General features: G+C 35.6%; 1 protein-coding gene and 1 long non-coding RNA gene across 6 annotated transcripts in view; one reads left to right on the forward strand and one right to left on the reverse strand.

Moving 5' to 3' along the window:
* LOC106869955 (formin-2) overlaps window positions 1-15,162 on the reverse strand; it is a 131,486-nt gene that overhangs the window by 72,636 nt on the left and 43,688 nt on the right. For 2 of the 3 annotated variants that reach the window (XR_001409471.2, XM_014915900.2), the window contains exons 4-5: window positions 3,359-3,512; window positions 1,408-1,469 (exon numbers count right to left, since the gene is read on the reverse strand). Coding sequence is in view for 1 of the 3 variants with exons in the window: in XM_014915900.2 (XP_014771386.1) it covers window positions 1,408-1,469; window positions 3,359-3,512 (216 nt within the window). In the remaining 2 variants the exon portion in view is untranslated. Of the gene's footprint in view, window positions 1-1,407; window positions 1,470-3,358; window positions 3,513-7,265; window positions 8,258-15,162 lie in introns of those variants that run through there. The other variant, XR_001409472.2, reaches the window with a different exon arrangement.
* The window catches only part of LOC128249071 (uncharacterized), a 49,460-nt gene continuing 43,556 nt past the window's right edge, over window positions 9,259-15,162 (forward strand). For all 3 annotated transcript variants that reach the window (XR_008265172.1, XR_008265173.1, XR_008265171.1), the window contains exon 1: window positions 9,259-11,771. This is a non-coding gene — a long non-coding RNA (uncharacterized LOC128249071). The remainder of the gene's footprint in view (window positions 11,772-15,162) is intronic.

The raw sequence follows: 15,162 nt of genomic DNA on the forward strand, positions 1-15,162 counted from the left end.
GGATCACTCATGGTGAAAGTACATCCTCGACATAGCTAAAGCCAAAACACAAGTTGCCCTTCTTTTCAGGGCCACAAGATACTTCAATTACCAATAATTTTTGGCATTCTACAAAAAGCTCAGGTGAGGCCCATTATGGAGTATTGTTTTCACACCAGGAACAGTGCTCCTGCTGTCCACACAGACATCCTAAACTACATCTAGAAAAGGACCACCCAACTGATTAGCATAAAATCACTCAGAGACATACTCCATCCTCAGACTCAAAAATAATCTTTTTTGTTTTCGCCTTTTCTACCATTACCATAAAGGTCTCTGTTCCTTAGAGCTGGCTTGCCTCAAGCCAAATCCACTCAAGCATTCCTGACTTACTTGTCTCTCCTCCTCTCATCAACCTTGTTGTGTCCAACATTTCAAGCCCTACACTAACCACTACACCCAGTCCTTCCCTCCAAAACTCCCTCTCTGCTCATGCCTTCCCCACATGTGTTGACTTGCAATAGTTCAAGAGGAACATTAGCTACATCAATCTCACCAGTCTCGGAGGGCCTATAAAGGTCATGGGCACTGACCCCTTATCTAGATCTTGAAAATTTTTTTAAATGCATATGAATTACATAAAAATTGTGTGTGTGTGTGAGAGAGAGAGAGAGAGAGAGAGAGAGAAAGAGAGAGAGAGAGAGATAAACACAAACATGTGTGTCTGTATATGTATATTCTACACACACACACATGCATAATGCACACACACACAAATATTATATATATTGTGGACATGTTAGGGTATCAAGTTCTAGAGTAAGGGCATTGATCCCAATATTAATTTATTGATCTTTGAACAGGTCAATGCAAGGTCAATCAGGGTAGGATTTGAAATCATAAGCTGAAGAACATAACCAAATATCACAAGGTAATTTGTGACCAAATGTGACCAACACCACTAATCATGGTTTTAAAAAGGAACTAGCAGTAAAAAAACATTATTTCTATAAATTTTCTTTTACACAAAATAATATCTTTCAACATTTTGTTTTAACTTCTGCTTGTTGATCATATTTAGAACTTTTTCAATAAAACTAATGGTTACTAAGGAGTTAAATAAATGATACAATAGAAAAGATACACAACAGGAAGATGGAAGAGCTTAAATCAATCCAGTAGAATTGACAACAAACTCACACAGATGCTTTTATGTGGCCACACAACCTTCTTGAAATAGCAGGCAAATATCTCACAAAGCATACTGTCTTAAAAAGAAGGGGAAGAACACTATTTTCCAAAGACAATGTAGTTTTGGATACAATGTAGTGTTTGAAAAATCTGACTGGATGATCAAAGCTAGAAAGTCTGATTGTAAATCAAGTTGGGCAGATTTGAAGTTAAAACAACAATATGAATGATACATACCACTAGATGTTCTGCACTCTCTTTATATTCTTGTCTGAGAATTGCCAGAGATGCTTGTTGTTCTGAATTGATGAAGAAATGATAAAGTAAAAATATATTAACAACATCAGACAAGAAGATTATTACTACTGCAGCTAAACATGGGTCTTCAACACAACATAGGTCAGTATTCCATAGCAGTTGTGAGGTTAGATAGCACAACTACAATTATAACAAATTCTATTTTACTACTACTACTACTACTTTTTGTTCAGTTTACTTAAGAAATCTAAGACCCCTGGCTGGGACAATGCTAGAGTTTCTAGAAACTTTCAAGAGACCAGGTCAATATTTCTATATGGGCAAAAGCAGATATTGTCATTATCCTAATTATAATGTCCATTTTCTCAGAATGGGTCACAGGCATTTGTAGTACAACATTGCACCAAACATTTCAAAACCATTAAGTCTATAATCCCGAAATCTGAAAATGTCACCATCTCTTCTTGTATTTGTCTCTACCAGGAAATCATTTCACTACCAGCATATGGCACCTTAAAGGCGGTGAGCTGGCAGAAACTTTAGCACACTGGGCAAAATGCTAAGTGGTATTTCATCTGTCTTTACCTTCTGAGTTCAAATTCTGCTGAGGTCAACTTTGCTTTTCATCCTTTTGGGGTCAATAAATTAAGTACCAGTTGCATACTGAGTCAAACTAATTGACTGCCCCCCGCCATCCCCAAAAATTTCGGGCCTTGTGCCTAGAGCAGAAAAGAATATATGGCATCTTGAATACATGTACAGAGGTTCATTTAGAAATATAAACAGGATGGAGTAGCCAGATGCAATACATCTGCTAAATACATACAGTAAGGAACTATATATAATACATGAAGGGACATGAACTGTCAACCATGCAGAAAGGGATGTCTTAATAGGAGACAACCTTACAGTGTGGGATCAAAAAAGCAATGTCAACTATACATGAAAGAGTGCAAACATACCAAACAATGTTGCACAACTACCATTTAAAATACAAAGATGTAGAGAGATATAGAAAACAATGAGACAATTATGGACATGTCAAATATACATATCAGTGAGACAACCATTAACAAATACAGTACAAATATAAACTGCCTTTGATACATCAGGAGAACAAGTACATAAGGACTAGGACTCGGGGATACATACAGGATAGTTCATCATCATCATCATTATTTAACATCTGTTTTCCATGCAGGCATGGGCTGGTTGGCATGACAGGAACTGGCATGGGTTGGATGGCATGACAGGAACTGGCATGACTAGGGCCACAACAGATTCCATAGTCTGTTTTGACTTGATTTCTACAGCTGGATGCCCTTCTTAACACCAACTACTTTACAAAGTGTACTAGGTGCTTTTTACATGGCATCAGCATCAGTGCTTTTTATGTGGCACCAGCACCAGTGCTTTTTTATATTGCACTAGGACCCACACCAATGCTTTTTATGTGGCACTTTGGTTTTAGGATATCAAATCAGTCGTGGTGAGTGGGTTGACAAAAGATGATAGGTACACATAAATGAAACAACAATACACAGAGAAGACTGTTCACTATACACTGTAAAGAAACAACTATATACAATATTAGAATGTAAGATATTGTCTTCAAATCATGAAAGATTCTAAAAGCTGCTGCATACTTTCAGTTTCATGGTTACAAGCCAGAGAGATTGAAGAGTGTGTTGATTTATCTTAGGTGATATTCCCAGATGATCTGGTAAATAAACTGTACCTTACAGCTTAATATAGTAAATTAGAATGAAGTATACTGACTAAAACTACGCAGCAAAACACTGAGAGTGGATTTCAACCCAAGACATTTAAGCTAGTAGTTCAAAACAAATCCACTCAACCATTTCATTTTTCCATAAAAAAACTACAGAACACAAACTATAAAAACAACATATGTTGAAACTTTACTTACCAGCTTCAGTATATTTCAAACCTGAATTACTTTGTGAAGAATTAGAAACCAAAACGGAAGGCCACAAGGAAGATTCGATTTTACCAGGAGCTGCATCAGTTGGTTGCGTAAGGCATGATGCTTCAGTATGAGTCCAGTAGTACATGCAGTCAGGCTGAAAAGAAACATTTTAATAATATTAACATAACATTTAATAATATTAATCCTATAGCTCTTAAACTGGCCATATCCAGGCCCAAAAAATCTATCTGTTTTATGTTCAAGCTGGTCAGATCCGGCTTCTCACACCCACCCTACAATATCACAATATTGTTCTGAAAATAAACAACCACATCACTGAAATCTCAAAGCTACAAGATAATGTATGATCACTTCAAAACAATATGAATGACTAGACATTACATTTGACAGAATAATCTGAATGCTAAGGGTTAAACTCCACCTCTTTAAATGTTACCACATACATAAACAAAAACTTGAGCTCAAATATACATGTGTATGTATGTGTGTGTGTGTACATGCATACGTGCATGTGTGCAGTCATATCTATTTGACCATCTAGCTAAGTATCATATGATCTATATATATATAAATATATAAGATTAAGATTAATGTAATATAAAGCTGAAGCAAATTAACACCAAATATACAGTGCGTGTGTTTTTATTGGCTAAACTGGCAATGTGACCATCCCCAAGTACAACATCTGTTTCAACATACAATTTCACATCAAAAATCTTGCAAAACAAATATATATATATATACATATTTACCAATTAATCTACCTTTTCAAATCATGTCCTCTCTCTCTACTTTCACTCATTCATATACTTAGTTGACTCACTCTGCAGGTGAATATACAGGGTGTTTCAAAAGACTATGTCACATTCTAAGAACTCTTATATCATGAACTACAAATGATAGCATAATTGAACTGGTACCATTTTAAAGTTAAAAGTGTCAAGTTTTCTTCTGTTCATTTAATTTTAATTTAATTAATTAAATCTAATTTAATTTGTTATTTTTGCTTCTTTTCAGATCCAGTAATGTCATTCACAAAACAAGAGGTCATTTTGTGTCCTAAAATACGCTAAAACTGAATCATGGACACGTGTTCAATGCAAATTTAATACAATGTTTACCAAGCAGACACCAGACAGATGCTTTGTTTTGAATTGGCGTACAAAATTTAAGGAGGAGGGTGTTTGTGCCTGGCAAAGAGAACAGAGTGCCCCTCAGCTTCAGATGATATGGTTGAACAAATTTGGCAAGCCTTCCAGTGCAAACCAAGTCAGAATAGCTAGTCAAGAATTTCAGCTCCCGTCAACAACTGTTTGGCACATCTTAAGGAGATAGCTGCAGTTCACACCATACAAGTTGCAATTGGTACAACAGTTGAAGGCCACTAATAAACCTATTCACCATGAATTTTGCACAGGGGACAAACACCCCTCCTCCTGAAATTTTGCATGCCAATTCAAGATGGAACATCTGTCTGGTGCCAGTTTGGTAAATGATGTACAAAATTTGCATTGAACACATGTCCATGATTCAGTTTTAGCGTATTCTAGGACACAAAATTACTTCTCTTGTTTTGTGAATGACATTACTGGATCTGAAAAGAGATAAAAAACAAAAAATGAATTAAATTAAATTAAAATTAAATTAACAGAAGAAAACTTGACACTTTTAGCTTTTAAATGGTACCAGTTCAATTACACTTCCAGTTGTAGTTCATGATATATGAGTTCTTAGAATATATCATAGACTTTTGAAACACCCTGTAGATTAAAATAAAAAATGAATAAGCAAAACATTTAATTTACATATAAAATATAAACATAGTGCAGAGTAGTTTATAAGAAATATGTTAAACCTCTTACAGCTGTTTCAATAATAGCTAAGTATTTGGATCATATATTATTGAGTAAAGAATTCCAAGAAAGCTAAGTAGTTTGGAGAGAGAGAGAGAGAGAGAATAGAAATGAAGAATATCCCCAATCAAGGATAATAGTAGTTACCAGTTCATCAAGAAATGAAGGAAAGACCAGGGTGAAAGACAGATGTGTTTGGTAGTTCCATGATCAATAATAAAGTCATAGGTAAAATTTAACATTCATTTGCAGTTCCATAGGTGAAGATTTGAGGATACTCCATGGCAAAGGATAATGGTATTTACTATTTCCATTGTTGAATAGAAAGTGAATTAGGATTCAGTTGGAATCACTGTAGCATATTATTCCAACTCAATCCTAATTCACTTTATTAGTATTTCTTTGATTATGGAACTACCAAACACATATACATTTCATTTTGGTCTTTCCTTCATTTCTCAATGAACTGGTAACTACTAATATCTTTGATTGGAGATATTCTTCATTTCTATATCTTCTTACTTCTCTTTCTTTCTGATGATGGAATACTTAGCTTACATGGAATTCTTTACACAATAACATGATCCACATGCTTAGCTATTCTATAACAAAGTTGCTAAAATGGTGAAGCTATATTCTATCAAAGTAACATGTCAGATATGGTGCACATTTACTTGGCAAAGATCATCAGCCAATGCCCCTCAAGAATTCATACTAACACCAATTCCCTTCGATGTATGTCATACAGGACAGTGATTTGCTGAAGATTTCAAACTCCAGATGGTTATCAAAACATAAATGATTATACTCAATCACAATCCAACTTCCATATATGAATCCGAAAAACTGAAGACTGAAAACAAAACCAAGACAATCAAGTAAGTTCATGTAGTTTGATTTTGAAAAGAACTAACTTAAACTGCCATAATCTTGAGTGTCAAATGGCATCTGATAAATGTCAGAACTTAGGAGTTGTTGTTGACAAAAGACTTGATGGAAAGGCTCAAATCAACACACTATTGATTAACTGTCTGAGATCAGTTGTTAATAAGATTAAAATATTCCAAGCTAACAACTTTAACTTTAGAGAGGTCAGCTGTCAATTGAATATGAATGCTATTGCCCTTAGTTTATAAATAAAAGGTGCCTGGTTTGAATCCAGTCTGGTAGTGTGTACACATCCAGAAATAAGATACCTGATGATAATCAGATATAAAACTGCTTTAAATGTAATGAAGGTGTTAATATAGAAAACTCTTCCAGCTTTAAAAGTGAAGAAAATTATAATCTGGTGTTACATGCAAAATAAACTCATGGCTAAGATGGGTTAACTACACGTTGTCTTCCAGCCATGACAGTATTTTAAATCTAAAGGTGTCACCCCTAAAATTCACTACCTTTATCATATTCTATTTATGTTCACTCTACACAAAACAAGACGTAAAATTTAATCTAAAAACTCTGAAAGTTGATTAGAAAAAAAAATAAACAGCCTAACAGTTGTGAATTAGTGGGATGCCACCTTCAGACACATAGATTTTATTCTTAACAAAGTCATTTCAAGAACTTCAACATTTTCACAAAGTAGAAAATTTACCATCAATATTATACAACATAACAGTGACTCAACTGGCAGAGTTGATTTAATAATGGACAATGAGGTAAGAGTTCCTATTATCACTAGTTCTGCATTGTATCCATGACAAAAAGTTAAATCTTATATAAATCAGTCCACTTAGTTGTCAACAGCTGTCACAAGAGTGGATCACAGCAGCACTGTAAAATTTATAAATGTTCTGATATCTTGCTGTGCACAGTTCAGCTCCTCCAGTGGAGGTATAGTTTGGAAATGGATGTGCTCTGTCCTATTAACTTACCCTTGGTATACCACATGAAAAGAAATTCTCCAGTGATTCCCCTCTGAGGCAATATACCAATGTGGGATTCACTAGTACCATAGAAAATTGACTGAAGCAAACCTAAGTGAAAAGAACCAAGATTATCACCAAAAGATTAAAAAAAAAAAAACTTACTTTGACCTCCTGAGCTGTCCATGATAGGGTGGGAACTACCCTTATATTATGAGATACAGATTCAGACATCTTCTTCTAAGTGATTCTTTGACACTAAGGGTTACCTGCTTCCACAACAAATAAATAACTATTACTGTCCTTGTATAAAACTATTAGTTGTTGTTGTTGTTTTTGTACTTGCTATTGATTGTGGTTTGCTGTATTTGTTTTCTCATAGAATAAAGACACATGAAATATTGATACGTGATAGTTTACAGATATGTAATAGTTCCTTTTATATTGATTAGAGAGTTAGACCATAGACATGTAAAGATATGAGAAGAGTAGGTTCAAAAATTATTGGGACCTCTCACAGGGTACATAGCAAACTGGACCAACCCTGACCAGCAAAGTAAATTAAATGTGAAACTAATGTGCTGTTAAGAATAGAGAAATGCAGTGCAGAGTATGACAGCATGGGCTGGTTTTGAACTGGGCTCAGTACTTCTCTGCTTTAAGTGTTTGATAGTTTATCATCAAGACAGAGACTTATTCCAATATTTCCATTGTAGCAGCTTTGCTCAGTCAATGTGTAAGAATACATTCCATTCTAATAGCACTTTATGAAGACAGGGACATTGTTCATACATGTTGTTGTTTTCCTTTTAATATTTTATTATTGAGTTGTGACTATTCTGCTATTGTTGTTGCTTTCTTGATATGTTGGACCAAGGTGGAGGAGTGCTGCTAGGTAACTTGATGTCAGTTGGAAACAATGAAATCTACCACAGTAACTAAGACATTTTAACAATTCCAAAAATACTTCATCAGTGGTGATCTTGGTGTGTAACAAACAGATTCTGCAATATTGTTGGTGACAGAATGAGTGGGAGACGAAAAAAGGGAAATATCTCCAGGAGTTTAAGAGAAAAACAAAAAAAAAGCAAGTCAAATATTCAACGTGGAGTCTCTTTTAGATTAAAATAGATTTTTGATGGTTTTGTCATTTCCTGTCACATCACTCTTTTCTACCTCTCAATACCTCTCTCTCTCTCTCTCTCTTCCTCTCAGTAATTAAGTTATCACACCATTACTAACAAGAGTAATTAGAAATTCAGAAAAATAGAAAATAATTAGAAAAGAAAAAAATATATATATCTTTAAAAGTTAAATAAGGATTTTTCTTTTAATTTAATTTTTTGTAGGGGACAGGACAAACCCCAAAATGGTACTTCCTGTTTATAAACTGAGGCCAGCAGACAATGGACAATTTTGAGTGGTTATATAGGCAGACATTTATTTTTCATAAATTGCAGTCGTTTTATCCATTCTGGTATTTTCAGTGGTGGGAGTCGATGTGACGTAAGAACAACCATAACGACATAATTGAATAATAATAATTTCATTCCTTGTCCAGGTTTTTGTTGTTGTTGTTGTTACTAAAATATAAAAAAAACTCCCAACATCACTTGTAAATCATTATAAAGTTTATGAACACCTATAAAGTAAAATATGCCATAGTATACAGAACTAAAGGTGTGTGTGTGTATGAGAAAGAAAGAGTGCAGCATTATGAAATAACACTGATATATCTCAAGTCAAGCAGGGACCCTCTACATAACTCTTTAACCCACTAGAAATAGCAGCCAAATGTTTCTGAAATTACAGCCCATCATCTTAAATTAAGGACACATTTTATGATGTATTCTTTGATAAACTATATCTGAAATAGGACAGGATGGTCGAGGTTGATCTAGAGCTTAAGAATAAGACTCAGTAAATCATTATAAAGTTTATGATCACCTATAAAGTAAAACATAGTATGATACATAGAAGAAAAGATGTGTGTGTGTGTATGTGTGTGTGTGTGTGTGTGTGTGTGTGTGTGTGAAAAAGCATGCTGTATAATGAGCTGAAGTGGAAGTGAGTTCATGTGTGTGTGCGTGAGAGAGAGGGGGGGAAAAGGGAGAGTCCAGCATTATGAAATAACATTAGATGTATCACAAATTGAGCAGGGACCTGCTACATGGTTCCTTGACATAGAAGAAATAGCAGCCAAATATCTCTGGAATTACATCCCATCATCTTGAAATAGGAAAGACACATTATGATGTAGTCTTAGATACACTATATCTAACAAGGCTGATCTGGGGCTTAAGAATAAGACTGATAGGTATGCAATATTATAAAAGAGCATCGCATAGATCTGTATATGTATGTATTGTAGAACAGCAGATGCACCTATTAAGTTATAGGTGGTGGTGGTGGTGGAAGAGGCATTCTAGTGTAAGTGGGTTACTTAAAAACATTATCAGTAGTTAGCAAACATTATCGGGCATGACCTAAGCAACAAAGAAAATTAAACAAAAGCAACAGGAGGAAATCTATTCTGTCCCCATTTTCCATCTCTAAGTCATGGGACCAACAGTTGACAAACATTTCTTAAAAGTATATCACACAAAACACAGCAGCAAACTTATGTAAGTTTATAAACACAGCAAACAACAACAGCTAATGAAGGAGCCTCCGGATAGTTGCTCAGCTTGCTAGAAACGGGAGCCAAATCACCTTCATATCATATCACGCCCTACAGTCTTAAAAATAAAAATTTTTTTTAAAAATGGAAAACATATTGCTGGATAACTTAGTTAATATACAATGTCTGGAAAAAAAAGACAAGATGGTTATGGCTGGACTACTTTTGATCATAGATCTGCTAAATCAAAGCTGATCAGGGGTGAAAACCAATGACAACCCTACACTGGTTTATAACAATACAAACTATGAATGGAGCCTCTCAAAACTTGACTTGAATCTACCTCAATGCAATAGTTATAACTCACTTGAACCCCTTATTATAACTTAAATGAGCTCCACACTTTGCAAGTTCTCAATTACATCTGAAACAGCAAGCCCACCTTTGCTTTTAAATAATTTCATTTATTACTCTAAATGGAAAATGGACAAGCAGACAAGGAAGCATCTATTTGGTTGCTAAATTTAATAGAAACAGCAGCCAAATATATTGTCTAAAGAAAAGGAAGAACACACTGGACAATAGATATAAAATAATTAGGATGGCCATGGGTGGAAAGCCTCTGATCATAGGTCTGTGCTATCAAAGCCTAAGCAACAACATAAAGACTGGATGACCATGTTAAGAAACTTGTGATCAGAACAATACAAAAGGCACATTAGACTGGGTTTGAACCAATGGCATATTTTCCATGTATTTGATCAGAAATGCCTTCCTGCTCCAGAAGAGGTGAATGTAGGCTACTCAACAACTGCAAGAACAACAACATTAAAATACTAACAGCTGTGACAGTACTAGAATACTGGAATCTAACCAGCACACATTCCAGACTAATAGCACACTAATTAGAGAAAATAAGCAAAAAGTAAATAAATCGACAAAAAAACTACTAATGACTCAACAAATGATTGGAAAAACAAAATTAGAAGTGATTAGTAGACCACAGCAACAAAAACTCCATTTGTTTTTACAGTATGGAATGAGGTGCACTGATGTTAATATAGCAGTTTAACCTTTACAGTTGGTCTTCTACATTTGTGTAGTTGGTACTAGTAGAATCCATCACCTCTGTAAAATACTGACCACAGTACAGCTTTCTGTGATAAATTGTTTTAGTCTGACCAGTGTTCTTCTAACCCTGACCATCTCATTTTCTGCCCTATTATATCAAGATTCAGTTACCAAGTATTTTTCAACTATTTTGAAGAGAATTGGATGAAGTTTGAAGGAGATCTGGCAACTATTTCTAGCAAGTCAAATGATCACACAAAAGCTTCCAGACTGCCCATTTCTGTTACATCCAGAAGTAGAAACTCCAGGTGAACAGTGGAGAGAGTACAACATGCCTAGACTGCCACGTTGCGCCACACACTGCCCTATGGATCACAACCAGACAAAGCTATGGCATATTCAGAGTAATGGATCGCTCCTAGAGGGTCAGCTGATGAAGCCTGTTCAATCTATGTTGATATGGGACTACCAAAAAAAAAAAAAAAAAAAAAAATCAACAACTGTCCACATTGTAATTTTATGTGAAAGATAATGGAGAGAAATAAGACGTAATGTTTACACTTTTCCTGGTCAAGTCAAAGTGAAATAAAATGGAATTACTGCCAATAGGAAACAAAAGTAAGTTCTAGACATAAATGGACCAAGAACTGACCACTGATCACCCTAAAACTGTTTGCATCAAATGTGAAGTATATGATTCTGAGGAGAGTAAAGAGTTGAAAAAGGGGTAGGAGTTCTAATATTCATGCCTTTCTATTAAGTGAAATGAAAACTCAAGGAGTATGGTGGCCACTTGAAAGAGTATCGTATTCAACTCATCTACAGCTAATTAGTACTCTCTGATATTCCCAGCAAAGCATCAAGAAATTGTGATAAGTGGATGATTAGAAAGAAAACACTGCTTCTTTCTTTTCTTTCTTTCTTTTTTTTTGTGAATGGAGAAATACTGAAGATTGACAGAGACCCTTCAATACACTGAGGTAAGTTTTAAATATTCAGTTAACAACTGAAATTACCTTATCTATTACCATTGTCAAGGCAGTGAGCTAGCAGAATTGTTAGCATGCCAACCAAAAATACCTAGTGATATTTCATCTATCTTTACATTCTGAGTTCAAATTCTGCCGAGGTTGACTTTGCCTTTCATCCTTTCGGAGTTGATAAAATAAGTACCAGTTGAGCAGTGAGGTCAATGCAATCACCTTAGCCTCCACCCCTATATTTCAGGCCTTGTGCCTACAGTAGAAAGAAGTTTTATTTTTATTAATGAGTTCAAATTCCACCAAGGTTAACTTTGCTTTTCATCCTTTCAGGGTTCATAAAATATCAGTCAAGTACTGGGGGTCAATGTAATCAACTATCCCCTTCCTCCAAATTTCAGGCCTTGTGCCTATAGCAGAAAGGCTTATTATTATTATTATTATTATTATTATTATTATTATTATTATTATTAATTAGATAGCAAGCTGGTAGAATCATTACCACACTGGGCAAAATGTATAGTGTCATTTCATCTGACTTTACATTCTGAGTTCAAATTCCATCAAAATCCACTTTGCCTTTCATCCTTTCAGGGTCGATAAAATAAGTACCAGTTGAGCACTAGGGTCGATGCAATCAACTTACCCACTCCCCCAACATTTTAAAACATGATTATTATTTTCACTATCATTAAAGCAGTAAGTTGGCAGAATCGTTAGCATGCCGGGCAAAATGCTTAGCAGCATTTCGTCTGTCTTCATATTCTGAGTTCAAATTCCACTGAGGTCAGTTTTGCCTTTCATCCATACAGAGTGAATGAAATAAGTACCAGTTATGCACTGGGATCATTATAATCGACTATCCCCTTCCCCATAATTTCAGGCCTTGTGCATTTAGTAGAAATGGTTACTGTTATTATTATTAAAGCATCGAGCTGGAAGAATTGTTATCACACCAGACAAAATTCTTAGTAGCATTACATCCATTTTTATTTTCTGAGTTCAAATTCTGCTGAGGTTGACTTTGCTTTCATCCTTTAGGGTTCAATAGATTAAATACCAGTGAAACACTGAGATCGATATAAACAGTTAGTCTCCTCCCTAAAAATTTGTGCCTTTAGTAGAAAGGATTATCATCATCATCATTATCAAGGATGTAAGTTGGCAGAGTTCTAAGTACATCTTAAAAAATGCTTTGCAGTATTTGTTCTGGCTCTTCACATTCTTAGTTCAAATCCCATTGAGGTCAACCTTGCCTTTCATCCTTCTAGGGTTCATAAAATAAATACCAGTTAAGCACTGCGGTCAAAGTAATCAGCTTAACCCCCTCCCATAAAATTGTTGGTTTTGAGCCAAAACTTAAACCATTATTATTATTGTAATATAACCTATATATAACTGAGTGGCAGAAATGGTTATATGCCAGGCATGTAGTATTCAAATGTATCAATAGTTTTCTTTACAGCTTAATTTTTTCCAACCTCTAATCACTCAAATATCGACTGAAGCCTAGAGCCTGGGTTTATTTGTTACATTTTCTCTTTTTTTTTTTTTATATCCAAGCGTAAGGAGTAGGCAGAGTTACATATGCTTGCACAGAGACATGTCCTCAAAATATTTAGCAGTAAGATTTAGATAAAACTAGAAACTAAGGCTATTGTGAGCTCTATATGATTTAATCGGCAGACTAAGTAGTAGTGCCATGAAAAATGCACTTGTGTCAGTGCCACTGAGATGCACCTATGCTGGTAGCATGTAAAATGCACCCAGAACACTCTGTAAAGTGGTTAGCATTAGGAAGGGCATCCAGCCATAGAAACCATGTCAAAACAGATAATCGGAGCCTGAACAGCTCTCTGGCTGACCAGAGAGTAGATGTTAAACGAAGATGATGACGACAAAAGATCCTGCAGCCAAAACCGATGTGGATGCTCTAAGGCTAATAAAATTCATAAGGTTAATGTTTAATTTGAATATCTATTAAGGTGAAGTCTGTAGGAAAGAGATGAATAGGATTGATGTTTTGAAGATTAAAAATTGGGACTCACGAAAAGAAAGAAAGAAAAAATGTTTTAGAATATTTCCAGGTGATGCCATTAAGTTATACAAAACATTAGAATACTGCTGGTTGAAATTTATTTAAAGTTCTCAAAAGAGACATATATAGCAAGATGCAAAGATAACAGATGCAAATATGTTTACAGATCTTGAGCACTAAATATTAATTGTAAATGTTCCATGTCATTTTGTTGTGAACAGAAGCAAAGTCATATAGGTTCTTCTAGAAGTACTACCCGTAGTAGTGGTGGTGGTGGTGGTGGTGATAGTAAGATTTAACCCAGAAGAAGAGAATCATCTCTAACACACCAGTCAAAGGATAAGCATCATCACCTTATGAACAAAATTGTGTAAGAGTACTAGTGAGTTGGTCTTTTTTAATTTTAATTTTCAAAAGTTGCAGTAGAAGAGAGAGACAGAGAAGAGGCAAGGAAAGAGAGAGAGAGTGTGTGTGTGTAGGAAGAGTAAGTGAGACATGAGGAGAAAGAGACTATCAAGTAAATACACTTATAAACTTGGCAAACATACTTGAAGTGAAGGAGAGTGAAAGAGAGAAAGACAGAGATTAGATAATAAAGCTGACAGCATTAGAAAACATTATATATATATCTATATATATATATATATATATGAACTTGTTCTCTCACTTAACTGCTTCTCATTCGCGGGTGAGTTTTACCAGCATGTCTTGGGAGTGGCCATGGGAACGAGAATGAGCCCCAACTATGTGAACCTGTTCGCATACGTTGCTACGTTGAGGCCCAAATATTCTCCAGTTTCACTGGTCCCACTCCTGAACTATACGGTCACTATATTGATGACTGTATTGGTGCGACCTCACTCTCCAGCGAACATCTAGACTCCTTCCTCTCTTTTGTCAAATCTTACCATCCTGCCCTCCACTTCTCCTGCACTATCTCTGACACCTCTGTCTCCTTTCTTGACATTTCAGTCAGCATTCATCACTCCACTCTCACCACCTCCATCCACTACAAACACACAGACTCACACTCATACCTCAACTTCTCCTCCTCCCACCCTAAACACACCAAGCTCTCCATCCCCTATTCCCAATTCCTCTATCTACACAGGGTCTACAGTGACAACCATGACTTTGAGACTCAATCTCAACTCATGGCTCATCACTTCATCCTACGCGGATATCCCCTCACCACTATCCACACTACCCTTGCCAGAGCACATTCCATGGACCGTTTATCTCCTCTCTTCCCCAACCCCTGCACCCGTCCTGCCGTCACCTGTCTCCTGTTTCCCCTCACCTACCACCCCACCATCTCTACACATCCCATCCCACCCCCACCTCATCCCTTAG

This window comes from Octopus bimaculoides, chromosome 11, assembly GCF_001194135.2.
Source record: "Octopus bimaculoides isolate UCB-OBI-ISO-001 chromosome 11, ASM119413v2, whole genome shotgun sequence".
In the NCBI taxonomy this organism is placed as follows: domain Eukaryota; kingdom Metazoa; phylum Mollusca; class Cephalopoda; order Octopoda; family Octopodidae; genus Octopus; species Octopus bimaculoides.